This window comes from Stegastes partitus, unplaced genomic scaffold (genome assembly GCF_000690725.1).
Source record: "Stegastes partitus isolate 25-593 unplaced genomic scaffold, Stegastes_partitus-1.0.2 Scaffold662, whole genome shotgun sequence".
Taxonomy (NCBI): domain Eukaryota; kingdom Metazoa; phylum Chordata; class Actinopteri; family Pomacentridae; genus Stegastes; species Stegastes partitus.
The window spans coordinates 269,508-285,217 of NW_007578393.1; the positions used below are offsets into that span (position 1 = coordinate 269,508).

A 15,710-nucleotide genomic window follows, 5' to 3' on the forward strand; every position below is an offset into this window, starting at 1 on the left:
AAATTCCATTTTTGTGACCAAGTATTTGTGTTAAACGTATTCAACATGTTTTTTTTTTGTATTATTGTGACATGCAGCTACATATGGTTCATAAAATATCTCTCGCTGACAGCTGCATTATCAATCCTTTTGTTAAATTGTTCCTAAAGATGAGACTTTTCATGACGGCTTCAATTTTCCTTTAACTTTTCAACTCATCAATAATCACAGACTATTTGATCTGCTTGTCCAGAATTTGAATCAATCTCATGATGAGAAATAACTGAAAATATCCGGCTTTTATCTTTGTAAGTTCCTCAGATATTGTTCTTCAAACAGCCTGAAATGTTACTGTGAGAAAAAAAAAAAAAACTGCTGAAAGTGGGTGGACTGGCAATTTTAAGAAAAATTATCTTAGTAATTACTTAATACATTAAGCTAAAATTTCACAGATACTATTTTAAATATCTATAGTTTATGAAGAAAAAGTTTCAGGCAGATCAGAGCTGAGGGCCCCTGATGATTGAAGGTGGAGTAGCCCGGCTGTACAGAGATAAAGAGGAGTCCCCTCCATCTGCAGAGTGGCTCGGTTTTGACGGTGCAGCGTTTTGACAGGGGCTGTTCTCTGGGACTCCCACCGGCTTCCCACTGAGCTCCGCATCTCTCGGCGATCTGTCAGTCGTTCAGCGAGCCGCCCTGACAGCTCCTAATGTCTCAGCTTCGTCCATGCATGCTCCGATTTGCAAATGGCTTCTCCCACTCGATGTCTCCCTCGCATGCATCCGTGCACGTAAACATTAACGCAGAAGCACACGCGCAGACGGGCTCCTGTGGGCTGAGGTACACCATGTCCACTTTCACTCCTCCTCCACCCTCCCTTAAACTCTGCACATTAGGACTAAACTGAGGGGGCACACAGTGTCTCCGAGGAAGTGCCACATGTGTCCTGATGCCCTCGCTGAGCTGTGAGCCGGTGGAGCTGGAGGGTGACATCAGGATGCAGAGACTGTTTCATAACTCTTCTGACATGTGTGGCCCAATTCACTAGAACAGCCAGACATAACCACCTCTGTAGGTCTGGTTGCTTTACAGGACGGGAAGGTGGGATTGTAACTCCACACGGTTTGTTTCTGTGGGTTGAAGAAACTACACTCCAACTGGTAGCAGGCTGTACTAAAATGAATGTTTTTAACTGGATTGTTTTTTAACAATTTAAAGTGATTGTACATATTTATCCTGTTGACTGTATAAAGAAAATGACAAAACTGTCAATGTCCACAACAGAAATCTATAGTTTTACAAATAGCCCTTTATTCTTTTATAACATTTGACTGTAATATCATATTATTTTTTACTAGATCTAAATCAGGAAAAAAATTATTTCACAAATATCTGCCGTAATTTGAAATAACAACTATATATGATAAAGATGTAAAAACTGTAAATCATTTGTTTATTTAACCGTAAAATTACGCCATTTTATTTTTACTATGGTACACCATTTTATAAGCAATACATATCATTATATGACAGATATATGCTGCTATTTAGAAGAAAAAATATGCACATATATATTTTTTCTTTTTTTTTTTAAATCACAGATAATAGCAAGTAAAAATCACAGGGAAAAAGTTTGAGTTTATACATTGAATATTAAGAAAGTCATAACGGTCAATAATGTCCACATCAAAACATCTATACAGTCTTGACTGGATAATCTGACCCTGAACAATCCGAAAACCTTGCATCCCACAGATTTTTAGGAAAAACAAATGGAACCCATAAAAAACAGCCTTAACATACTGACAGCCTTGGATTCTGGCTTATTCCGAATCACAGAAAAAAAGCACTGACCTTAAGAAAACCAGGCCAGAACTGTACATAATGTTCACATAAAAATCTGTAATGTTACAAATAGAACTGTTTCACTGTATTGAAATTAGTTAAATATTTAACTATTTGCTGTTACTTTACAGTGTTTTTTAATGTTATAGTTTTCACCATTTTCAAATATATTTTTTCTTGCATTTTTGTAGCCAGATTTTTTTATTTATTTATTTTTTTACAGTGCATTTAACAAGCTCTGATACATCACTCACCTGGTTTCCCACCAACAGAAGGTGTTCTCCTAACAGGAAGTCTTTCAGCATGTCCTCCATCACCCTCATGTGCTACAGAGACATTTAAACAAACACACATTGGTCAGAAATTACACTTAGTTTTGAGAACTTTAACTGAACCCAGATGGACGTTGTGGTTAATAGTGTTTCACTTATTTTTTAAAAAAAAAGCAACGTTTGAGAATAAATCAGCTTCAAAACCGCACTGGTTTGTGTAAAAATGTTTGCTTTCTCTGCTTTTTTTTTTTTTTTTTTTTTAACCAATGTGCTTCTACTGTGGAAGACAGAAAACAGGTCATTGAGAAAGTAGGGCATCCTCCTCGCTCTCATCCCATCTCACCCTCTTCCTCTTTTTATTTCAGACCCCAACAGGAGGAAAAAAGGGCAGAATGAGGACAGGTAGGGGGAAAGAGATAAATGTGGGTCGCATGGTGTGATCAGTGTTGCCAGAGGATGTGAGAGCGTCATTTCCTCGGCTGGTTCGTCATTGGGTTCAGTCAGACTGAGCCACGGTGGCCAAACACCAGCGTCAAAGTGAACAAAAACTGGCAAACCTTCCTTTACGTGCATGTGTAATTGTATCCAAATCTTATGTGTTATATGCAAAAGACTCATCAGTCTTCTGTGGCACTCCAGGGCTGAAAAATTAAGCCAATGCAGAAAAAACAGCAGTTCCTCAAATGTCCACTTGAGGCTCCAAAAGAGAGTCAATCCCTTGCAGAGCTCCATGTTAAAATGTCCAACTTTGCAACAGAAATAAACATGTGTCCAGTCTAGTAAAACAAAAACAGTTTTGGTCTTTACAGCTAATTTCCCTCTTTCATGACAACTGTAGAGGAGGTACAGTTCTATATAACTCACATGTTTACATTGGGTTAGGGCTGAAAGTTATACAAAATTAAAGGGGTGGCCACCATGAGCGACAGCACTTTTGGATTAACCGGGAGTTAGGAGGAGTCAGGTTTAGCCTTCAGGTGACGTCATAAAGGGTTCGTCCATCTATACGTACATTTGCCACAAACAATCCAAACCTGCAATTCATTACAGTGAACTGATGTACTGAGGAGAACAGTAACTCCAAACTACAAAAAAACATCATCAGCTACATATATTATTAACTATGTTTTTAAGCCCTTTGAACACCAGATGGCAGGTTTGAAAGGCAGCCTAGCTTTAAGAAAACCACCAAGATCACAGCATTTATCAGAGCCAGAAACTGTAAAGAGACATCAAATGCTTAACTTTCTGACAGTCTTTAAAATAAACTTGTGTGACTTTTAAATCTCAACTCATGGCGTTTCATTAAAATTACTCTATTTTACATTTTTAACTTAAAACACTTTGCACCAGATTCTGCAAAAAACAAAAGATCTGCAACTCCTCGATGCAACTGTGAAGCTATTAGTGACTCGGCTGTGACCAAAAGTCAAGGGACAAAAATTCAGGGACTTTTCAGGTGAACTGCTGGCAGTGTAAGATATAAGTAGTAAAATATCTATAGCATGTAGAGTCAGTTTGTTTCCAGTAATAATAAAACCTGTGGACTTAAAAAAAAAAAAAAGAAAAGAAAAATTGTACAGACTGATTTCAGGTTTTTTCCCATTTTTGTCAAATAATTGAAGAAATTAAACTTTTGGTTATTCTTTTGTATGATATTATAACTGTGCCATCAGTAATAATAGTCTGGTGGGATTTATTTTAATACAAGAGATGAAGAACTATGATATTGAGAATAAAACTTTGCCTCACAGGTTTCAGGATTACTTGTGTGTTTAATACTACAAGTAAAAGCTGCATTGAAAAACCTTGGCTGAGCTTGTTTTCTGTTTTTCCAAAAGCCTGCTGCCTCTAGCTCCTGAAGACGAGTGAACATAAACAAGGACAAAAGTACGACTGAGAAAAATGTGAAGAAAAGATTTGCTGAGCACATGGAGTTCTGCCCATTTTTACACCCACGGAATGCAAACTAAAGCAGGTGCGACTGCTGTATTTATGGTGTCTGAAAGTTACAAGAACTGAGCACAAACTCTAACTAAACTGATTTCCTGTCTACGCTGCCAAACTCAAATTTAAACCAATTTCTGGACTAATTCTGCATCACAAGTATGATTAAATGCAACCATTCAAAGGAATCATGCCTGCTGCAAACAACAATACACAAATAAAGTGGAGAATTAAGGCCATGTTGCTTCCTTATCCCATAAAATCCATCAATAACAGCAATCAGAGGTCGCGTACAGTGCACTGGGACAGATGGGACTGAGATGCACATATCTAAGGCTCCCATGTATCTGATAAGCGCTGAGCACTAACAACAAAAAAACATGGCCTTGGGAAATAACAGCTAATGCCAGAACTAAAAGCAAAATCCCTAATATTAAAATGATGTCACTTAATGCAACAAAGATAGTGTGATAATAATGAGAAAGAAAGAGATATGAGCCGTAGGGAACACGAGAGAGCAGGCTTATAATTGGTTTATGACCTCTTGAATTGTGATTTTTCTCAGTCGGAGACAACAGGAATTCACTTTTACCATTTACAATCTGGTTTTTGTCCTCAAGTGATAAAATCTGGGTCATGTCCTGGAAATAAACGTCTTTTGCGGCTCTCTTTTACAGTCATACAATGATTGGTAACATGTTTACAGATTTGATTTAGAATGACGCATACAGTGCCTATAAACAGTTTCCATCCCCCTTGGAAGTTTTCCCCTTTTATTCCTTTTTAACATTGAATCATTGTCAATTTGAATGAACAACAACGATTCTTTGATGTCAAACTGAAAACAGATTTCCACAAATTAATGTCAATTAATTAAAGATGTAAAATGTAAATTAATTAAATTGCATAAGTATTCGCCCCCTTGACGTGAGAAGTAACACAATTAGTGAAATCGAGATCATCTGAGTGCAGTGAATGTGTCTCAGTGATAGATGTATAAAGACTCCTGTATCTGGAAGGTCAAGTCACTGTTGAATCAGTCCTCCTGGATATAACGACACCATGAAAACAAAAGAACACTCCAAGCAGCTCCATCAGAAGGTGACTGAAACGCATAAGTCAAAGGACAAGAAGTCCCTGAATATTCCTTGGAGAACAGTTAAAACCATCATTAAGGAATGGAAAGAATATGACACAAGCATAAATCTGCCTGGAACAGGTCGTCCTCAAAAACTGAGTGACCAGGCAAGAAAGAGACGAGTGAGAGAGGCCACCAAGACACCTAGGACTCCTCGAACGGAATCACAAGCTTTAGTAGCTAAGATGGGAGACACTGTTCAGATAACAGTTGTAACCTGTTCTTCACCAGTCAAAGCTTTAAAGGAGAGTGGCCAAGAAGAAGACACAATTGAAAAAAAACAACCTTGACTAAAGTTCACCAGAAGGCATGTTGGAGACTCTGAAGTCAACTGGAAAAAAATTCTTTGGTCTGATGAGACCAAAATTGAGCTTTTTGGCCATCAGAATAGACGCCATGTTTGGCAGACACCAAACACTACACATCATCACAAACACACCATCACAACTGTGAAGCATGGTGGTGGCAGCATCATGGCGGTATCATAATGCGGGGAAGATTCTCAGCAGTAGGACCTGGAAGGTTTGTAAAGGTAGAGGGTCAAATAAATGCAGCAGAGTATCAGGAAATCCTGGAGGACAACCTGATGCAGTCTGCAAAAGAGCTGCGCCTTGGAAGGAGATTTGTTTTCCAGCCAGACAATGAGCCGGCGCACACAACCAAACCTACACAGAAACAGTTTAAAGACAACCAGGGGAATGTTGTGGAGTGGTCGAGTCAGAGCCCAGACCTCAATCCAACTCAGAATTTGTGGCAGGACTTGAAAGGATTGTTTCATCATGATCCCCATCTAACCTAACAGAGTTTGGGCAGTTTAAGACAGAAACGTGCAGATGTTCAGGCTGATCTATCCACACAGAATCAATGCTGTAACTCAAAGGAGGTAAAGGAGCCCCCTTTTTTTTTTTTTTTTTGTAAATTCTTGTTTAAAAAAAAAAAAGAGAGAGAGAGAAATTATATTTAATACGATTCAATGCTGAAAAGCAATAAAAGGGAAAAAGTGTCCGAGGGGATTAATAGTTTTTATAGGGATTATATAAGATTTATCCCAAATTTCCTCTATGGGGATCAATAAAGAATGATCTTATCTGGTTGTGAACTGTTGTGTAATAATTACCTGGGGATTATCATAGAACAGCACATCTGGAACCTTCATTTTCTCGCTGGCGTTGTAGATGGGAGCAGACACATTGCCAATCGTCAACACGCCATCTTTTACCATACCTGGAAAAAAACAAAAGTGTGTATTGTGTGCATCAGAAGCACAATCTTCTGCCTTACATTGCTGAGAAAGCTTCTTCAATCAAATTCACTCATTCACTGTTTAGGATTTGGACTTTTAGTGTGAAGGTTTTCGAGCCCTCAGTTCACAGCAATGCATATAATCTGCTCCTGATGAATTTATGACACACATCTAATAATGTCAAATATCTTGTTATTTAAACTACAACAAGGGTTTTTACTAAAATATCATCTCTATGTCTACCTGATGTTTAATTTCAAACTGGAATAACATTTTGCTATTTAGCAAGCAAGTTCTATCGTATAAATATTATTATTCTTTAATCTGCTGAACTCTAAGCAGTTTCTGGGTGTTTCTTTTTCTTGCTCCAGGCACATTTTTTCTCACCGTGGGCTCATTTTTTTTTACTGCAATATAAAGCCCTGCATCTCTATGGAAACAAAACAACCATGACTAGAAGGGGAGAGAACTCAGTTATGTCTTCTGTGCAGTACAACACAGTTATATTGCCATAAATTATGAAACAAAAAGTAAAGTTCTTTGATTACCTAAATAAATGCTTTTATCTGTATGAGCTGTTTTCCATGAGCAGAGCATTTTAAACAATACCTCAGTCGATCATGTTCATTTAAAAGTACAAAGCCAAAATCATGACGAATGTGCTTTTGATTGGACAGCACTACTACGAGCTCTCAGAGAACAATTGTGAAACTCACACAATGGAGCAGTAATTACACACACTCAAGTGATCATCAAATCATTAATGTGTCTCCGCTCTGGAAAACATCCATTGTACCTGTAATCATGATGATTGCATGCATGAATCAGGTGAGAAAACCAATCTTGACTCTTGAAGTTTATGCCTTTGAAAAAAGGAAAGGTTTTGGGTCGGATTGTTTCTTTTCTTTGCTTCTGCACCTTTTGAACGTTGCATGTGTCTTTGTTTCATCAAAGGCAGAAAATCCATCATTAGAAATTAATCTCTCCTTCATTTTGAATAAAAACAACATAAAGCTGCTGCTGACCACAGTCTTCAAAAACATGCTTGCATGCTCATTTTAACAAACACAAAAAACAATTTACTAAATAAAAAAGTTCTGTATGTTCTATCTGAGATGGTTTTTTTTTTTCTTTTTTACTGTTTCCTTCCACATGTCCATTGGAGAAAACGGATGTAAACAGAAGTTCTGAATTAGCAGATTTTTATATTTAATATTAATACCTCAAAACAACAGCGTGCATGAGCAAGGTTACCGGACATTGTATCAAATGTTGCTCCTACGTTGAGAAAAAAATGCCACAACGTACATGTTTTTAGCACTTTAATCATTTCAGACTATAGGATTTGATCTAAGGAGTTTCTACCTTGTTAATTTTGTTTTTTAGTATTTTATATTAGTTTTGGGGTTTTTTTTTGCTTTATACATTGTTTTTAAAGGTTTAATATTAGTTGTTTTTTTTGTGTTGATGCCTGTCTTATACCATGTACAGCATGTTCCACATAAATACACTTGATTTAATTTGTTTGGAGAAATCCAGAGTTTTGACATATAATTAAATGCAAAGTTAGAAGCCTCAGCCTCAGACAGAAAAAAATCCTCAAAGGGCAGCTTGATAAATCTGAATTAGATAACCAACTGGAACTCACAGCGATACTCCCGAGTGTGTTCGGAAGGATCTGGTTTGTCCTCGATGGAGCAGTTGGCGAGGCTTTTCTCCAGAGAGGCTCGTGCCAGGCTGGGCAGGAATCTGAAACACACATTCACCACACAATCACGTATCACCAGCCAGATAAACACACAATGAGAGTGTGTGTCTGTTTGTACCTGGAAAGACAGGCCTTATTGACGGCGTGAGCGATGCTCTCGTCGGGATGCTGAGAGAGACGGCGGCAGATCCTCAGCAGCTGTCTGGTGGAGAGAGACGAGGCCAGAGACTGGGCCTGCAGATAAACACGGTGCACAAAGTAAATTATTTTATTAACATGTAAACCGAGTGGAAAAATCACAGACGCACACTTACTGTGGGGTCGTTTGTCTGGCGGAGGCTGTGTGTGAGGTTTAGAAGCTGCTCTGCTGCTTCATGGGGAACATTGGGACACTAGAAAAGAAGGAGAGGGATTTTTTTTAGGCCGCTTCAGACATGCGACATGGAACATCTCTGGGTTCATCAATCCGTTAAAGTGACAGCACTCACACTGGTCACTTCTCCGTTAATATTCCTCATGGCTGCATTCAGTTGGAGAGCACCTTATACAAGCGATACGTGTCATTCACGTAAGACTAATCAATGCACTAAGTGATGTATAAAACATAATAATGCAACATGCAACAGACTAAAGCTAAACTAACAGCAGCTGGTCGAAGTGTGAATAACTAACAGCACAGTTTAATTTCAGTTTCTTAAACAGTGAAGCTAAAAGTTCAGGATTCAATCTGAGAACAACTGAGATGTGACAAAATAATAACAATAATAAGAAGAACAACTTTATCTATTTAGCACCTTTTAAAAACAGAGCTTACAAAGCACTTTACAGACAGCGCAAAAAGACAAAAGGATGATACTCAGGAGAACCACTGACCTACAGAAGGCCTGTAAATAGTGTAAATAAATAAAATCATCGTACTGTTGACTCTTTGGAACCTGGCGAAGACGAGAAAACTTTATGTTGTGTCTCAACCACCTCTACGCTTGGTGTAAAGGCCTGAAGGACTGAACGAGTCACTTTACCAAACCGATAGAGCAGCAATGTTACATATTAGGGATCAACCTATATGTGTTTTTTAAGGCCAATATCGATAAATACTGATAATCAAGAAAGGCCAATAACCAATATTTGGAACAGATATGCAATAAATGTAACGTCTTAGGAGCATGTGACAGCATGAACCGGTCATTCACAATTAGGCCTCTTCATTAATAAGGGTGACTATAACCAAATATGTAAAATAGAAACAGAAGTGATTAAATTATCTACTCTGTTTATGTAGGATTGACTAAAATTGATCAGTTTGTCTCCTGCAGTTACATCTACTGTTCCATCTTCTCTGCTATCTTAATCTTTCTCTGTTCTGTCACTTTTATTGCTCACTGAAGTCAAAATCTTAAAGCATTTTTAATTGTTGTTCTCCAGACATTTTTGCAGTCGCTGCTTGAGAGATATTTCTGAGACCAGAGTGATGACAGACAGGTAGAGGAGGCTGCATTAGACCTGAAGTAGGGCATTTATTTATCAATGATCGGTCAATAAAAATACAGACACCGATAATCAGAAAAATGCCACGCCATATATCGACCTCAATAACCAGCCGGGCTGATAATTGGTCTATTACATATACCACGTCTGAAAAGGGCTTAACAGTGTGTGGCTCACCAGCCCCTGTATGAGGTCCATCTCCTCGGCTTTGGCCAGCGGTGTGACCGTGTGGTAGAGGAACATGGTGAGCAGCTCTGGGCCCAACCACTGCTGACCTCGGCTGTTGCTGCTGCTGCTGCTGTTACTGCTTGCACCCACGACGGGCGGCTCTGCCAGGGCCAGCACTCTGAACGACGGATGGATGGCGAAGATTGACCTGAAAACACACAAACATGCTGGATATCAGCAGCACACCGGCAGCGTAGGACACACACAGTTGAACATCTGTTCAGCCATGTTTGAGTGGATGCAGGTGCACATGGTGTTTGTCACGGATATGTGCGCGTACGAGTGTCACGGCGAATCTTTGTCAGGGTCGAGATCATGACTTCCGACAGCTGGCTGTGAAATCCTCTGATTTAAGAGGACAGCAAAGTCCATTTCTATCAAACCACAGAGACGCCCACGCTGCAACAGGATATATTTACTCCACTGTGGGCGAACTGGCGCTAACCTTCACCATGCATGAATGTGTGGGAAGACGTTTCATATAAGAAGATATCAGAGGCTGGTATTATAGGCCTTATGCATACCCTGTATATTAATATCCCATCACATACGTAAGGTACATCTGCTTTTCATTATCGCTCTTATTCGCACAGCTCCTGTTGTGCTTCTTCCTTTCAGCTCTGTGATGTTACAGAAATACAAATACAAATCTAACAACTGTGTCTCTTTGCAGCATGTGGTTTCTTTCTGTTGCTATGGGAAACAACATTGTTCTATCTTTCTATATATATATGTGTGTGTGTGTATGTGTATATATATAAAACTATCTAATACACATATAGGCATACAAGCATACTGATGAGCAACAACAGCCTTAAAACCACCTGCCTACTACTGTGTACGTTGTGCCAAAACAATCCTGGCCCACACAGGACCTCAGAGGTGTCCTGTGATGTCTGGTAATTGGCTATACAACATAGCAGAAAATTATCACAATAAAATGTTAAAAATGAGCCACAATTATTGATGTTGGCCTCAATTGTAGTCAATATTGATAATCATGGGTCATTTTAAATTACCTAATTTGAATAAGGACCAGTAAAGAGAGGGTTGAACTTGAATTTAACCATTTTAACCTATTTATCAAGATACACAGGTAGTACACTTTATGTCAACACAATTAACTCACTAAAATAAAGATAAACTGATCAGTATTGGCACAATCCTCAGCCTGATCCTTTGTGTACCTTTGTGTACGTCTACTGTACCACATGTCGTGAATTTGAATAACTTTCTTAACAAATATCAAATCAGTACTCTTTGGTACACGCTACGGGGCACAAAATCAGCTGTTACTTGTGCCACTGGGATATAGTAATTTTTTTCTAGTTGATCCCAGCTGGTAAACATGTGGTGGCCAGAGGTCATTACGCGTCACACAAGTCTTTGTCATGGTGGCCATTTACAAGCTAAACCCCCACAATGTTGTCAGCATGGCAAAATAGAACGAGTACTACTTATAGTATAAAACAGTAAAGACGCTTCACCTGGTGGCACAACCAGGTACTACAGCTAGTCTACAATATTTGAAGTGTGTATTATCTCGGAAAATGGTATGAAAGTGGGATTTGGTATTATTAAATGACTAGGATATCAGACCGGAGGCAAAAAAAAAAAAAAACTTGCTTGCAACAGTGGGAACCCCGATTGAACTGAATATCGAGAGAATTAATGGAAACTGTACTATAACACCCAAGAAAATCCTGGGACAGACACACATACACACACACACACAGACACACACACACACACACACAAACACACACAGACACACACTCTTCATCTGAGCCACAGGAGTGGAGGAAGAGGAAGTGGGTTTATTTCAGCCCAGACACCCCACCACAAACATCCTTCCTGCCAGCTTGGGGGGGGAGTTTAACACACACACACACAGACACTAATGTGCACTTCAACACACACACAAACACACTCCCTGACTCAAATGCAGGGAACAGTTAAGGTCATGACCAACAACAGTCATCCATATACAATATATTACAGCCCTGCGGTTAAAAATGTAAAATGCTGTTGCATGTTTTTCTAAACCACTGCACAGTGTTTTGCTGCACACTGAACTTCCAAACTCATTAAGACAATATAAATCTTCCTCGCTCATACTTTCTGCACTTTTATCCACTGCAGACCAAAGCACTTATTCAACTTTGGGCTATTTTCAGAATGAACACCTGGTAAGACTCCCCCTCCGACAGGATCCGCAGAATAAGTTGGATGATACCGATCCAGGAGGGAGAGAAAACACAAACATACAGCACATGTGACTCTAGGCTTCACTTATGTTGGTTTTCAGTTGTATTTTTTGATCTTTCCTTTCTTGTAAACATCCCAAAAAGTGAGAGATGATGAGGGTAAGGCACAGGGCATCCCAAATATGAACATCAATCTCTGGGTTTATCTGGAAACCTATTTTTGTCCCTGCTTCCCTCTCTAGTGCTGAGTAGTTGTTAATGTCTTGCTCCTACAAGGTTCCCACACTTGTGATTTGTAAATGTGTTTGTTTCAGTACCTCTCTTGCAGCTGTTCATCACTAAGCTGCAGATTTTCCTTCAGCGTCTGGTATCTGTCCCACCTCAGCAGCCTGGTCCCATCGTACAGATCCAACTCCCTGTCGTGGAGCAACCTGAGACACAAAACGCAGCAAAATGAGTTAAGAAGTGTGTGTTTGTATTTGTTATTCGCAGCTCCAGCTCCCTTCAGAGAAAACATGAAAGCAAGTGCACTTTAAAAAGTAATTCAAGGGACCTATTCCCTATATAATAATGTCGCACCAACTTAATATTGTGTATGAGTTAGTTGAAATAAAACTCAATTGAAGTTGCCGTAAGTTAAATAAAATTGGCTTGACAATTTTATTTTTCTTTACCTTGAGTTCAGGATTTCAAGCCCCCTAACTATTAAACAACAAATCATACAATATCAGACAACTAAGTATGTGTGTTAGAAGGTCTGTATGTTGAATAAATATCACACAAAGGACATCTCAAAGTGAGTATCAAGCATTTCACAAATAAATTCCACTAGAGCACCGAATTTGGGAACATTTTCCATCAGGATAGGACCAACAGTCGACTTGTGTACAGAGTTTTGGCTACACATGCTAACAGAGCTGATGTGATATGCTGTATCACTGCATGTAGCTTATGACTACCCTTAGCTACATGCAGTAATACAACATATAGATAACGCTAGTCTTACATAGCAGTGAAATTTGGCCATCCTATTATTTAACGTAGCAAACTAGTGGGTAAGAATGATAAAAGTTCATTTGACACATGTGTTCAGCTGCAGAGAGTTTATCGTGTCTATTTAGAATTTGTAGGGCAGTTGAAATTTTTGTTGTTTTTGCTGTCAAGATTTAAACATTGCATATTAAAGTACGGGCTGCAAGGTGGCGTAGCACCGTTGCCTCACAGCAAGAAGGTCGCCGGTTCGTGTCCAGGTGAGGACACCCGGGATCTTTCTGCGTGGAGTTTGCATGTTCTCCCCGTGCAGCGTGGGTTCTCTCCGGGTTCTCCAGCTTCCTCCCACACAGTCCAAAAACATGTTGAGGTTAATTGGTGATTCTAAATTGTCCGTAGGTGTGAATGTGAGTGTGCTTGGTTGTCTGTCTCTAAGTGTAGCCCTGTGATAGACTGGTGACCTGTCCAGGGTGTCCCCTGCCTTCACCCTGAGTCAGCTGGGATAGACTCCAGCCCCCCGCGACCCTAGTGAGGATTAAGTGGTGTATAGATAATGGATGGATGGATGTTCAAGTATACAACTCTTAATCTCCTAAAAGTTAATACATGAACAAAAACTTGCATGCACTTTGCATTTATTTATTATGTACTAAGAGATTGTTGACTAATTTCATAGCAAACTTGCAATGGCAGTAAAGAAATTCAATTCTATTCTATTCTAGTTTAAAAAATTAAAAAAGCCCCAAACTACTGAATAAAACCAACTTCATTTGATTAAGTTAAAGATGGTTTTACACTGCTGATCACTCAGTAATTACAAAGACCTTTGAGTGAAGAGGAAAAGCAAATTCCTCTAACTCAAAGTAGTTTGCTAATTGAACAAAATTTCATTACAAAGATGCAAACTATTGCATTTATATATTTTATAGAGAGCCCAAATACTATTATTTTAGCAGTACCTTGACAGCACAGCCAGTGTTCCCAGGTTGACCCTGTGTATGCCATCAAGAAGCAACAGTTTGCCCTCAATGGCGGCGGTGACCAGCGGCGACGGCCTCCACGCTGTGTCTCCGTTCGGGAGAGTGTATCTCTGCTGGAGAAGGTCTCTGGCTGTCATGTCCTACAAGTCAAAGACAAAGACGTAGAAGGAGGGAGGGAGGGATGATAGCAAGGAGGACATAGAGTACATCAAGTTAAAAGAGATGAAGTGACTCCACAGCCCAGCTAATCTGGATAAAGAAAGCTCAGATTTTCTTGCCAACATACACCAGATTTTCTCCAACTGTCCCCACATGATCTGGCCCAGCTGCTAAATTTAATACCTCCGCTTTACAGATAACACTTAATGGCACATTTCTGTCTGGAGGGGGGCAGGACTTTCATATCCACTATCACGCCACCATGTCACAGCGGAGACGGAGGGTCTTAGAGAAGCGGAGGTGCACAATTTGTTCCGGGAGGTGGAACATTACCGAGCTGCTAACTGCTCCGCGGCAAGAAGACGCTTTGCATTAAATCAAAACGGGGCTCTTCGTTTGGTGCTCACATGAAGTGGAGTGAATTAAGGGGTGGCCATTATAACGGCGGCAGGCATGACTCATTAAAGACAAGAGACAAATGGACAGCTTGCTTTAGTCACAACAGCGAAGTCAGACAGGCAAAAGCTACGAGGACGTCATTTGTCCCAGGTCCTGTGACATTTATCATTTCTCAGCATCATTAACCTCTTGAGCTCGAGGCTGTTTGGTGAAATATACTGAGGTTCAATCATTCACAGCTCCAAACTGCAGATAAACCTCAGGCTGTATGGATAAGAGACACAATCAGCTGGTCAGAGTGAGACTCCAAAAACTCTTCAGAGACAGAATAACAGCTATATGATGTTGGATCAGTGACAATGGTGCGATTAAACCTTCAAGACCTGTAATCACAGAAGTACTGAACAGACTCTCCAATAAGTGTGACAAGATCGGTAATTTTCTCAAAATGGCAATTTTAACAACAGATAGCAACGTGGTGGAAAGGGTTATATGAGGACTGGTCTCATCAGCCACAGGGAGAGAGTAATCTTCTTGTCTCTCAGGGTTTCTGGTGACCTACCAACCAGTGTGTGAGCTGCACCGCAGGGTTTGGGAAGCTCACTTGTTTCCTTTTTTTACAACACGTGCAACATCTTTAAAGGGTTTGGTTTAGCATTTATTTATCATCGCTGCTAACAATGCGAATGTGAAAGTAGCCACTGCTCTGGATTTTTAAGAAAATTTTGAGAAAATAACAACTTGCATTTTTTCCAACAGATTCTGTGATTTTGATTTGCAATATAATTTTTAAAGTCATGTTTCAGTCCAGGTTCACTGTGTAACAGATTTAATGGAGCATTATCACGTGAAACACCATTAAAAGTAAGACTGTCACACATGGAGGATGCCATTAATTATCTGTAAAGCCACTGACACAATGGACATGACAACAGTTTACATCCTGGGTCAGGCACACTGCAAAATGCCCAAGGTGTGGCTATTAAATCATGACAATGGGCTTAAGTCCCTGTTCCAGTCCATATTACAGAGAATACTGATCAACAGGCAGCATAAACAATGAGAGAAGGTTGCAATCTGCTCAAATTAAATAAAATCGAACCACATGATTAGTTTTTATTATTTAA

General features: G+C 39.6%; 1 protein-coding gene across 1 annotated transcript in view; it reads right to left on the bottom strand.

Annotated features, from left to right (window-relative positions):
• Positions 1-15,710, bottom strand: part of vwa8 (von Willebrand factor A domain containing 8) — a 109,472-nt gene that overhangs the window by 68,175 nt on the left and 25,587 nt on the right. Inside the window, 9 exon segments of the mRNA XM_008290255.1 lie at positions 794-882; positions 2,079-2,150; positions 6,299-6,405; positions 8,073-8,173; positions 8,251-8,366; positions 8,447-8,524; positions 9,798-9,996; positions 12,373-12,486; positions 14,005-14,165. Coding sequence (XP_008288477.1) covers positions 794-882; positions 2,079-2,150; positions 6,299-6,405; positions 8,073-8,173; positions 8,251-8,366; positions 8,447-8,524; positions 9,798-9,996; positions 12,373-12,486; positions 14,005-14,165 — 1,037 coding nt within the window.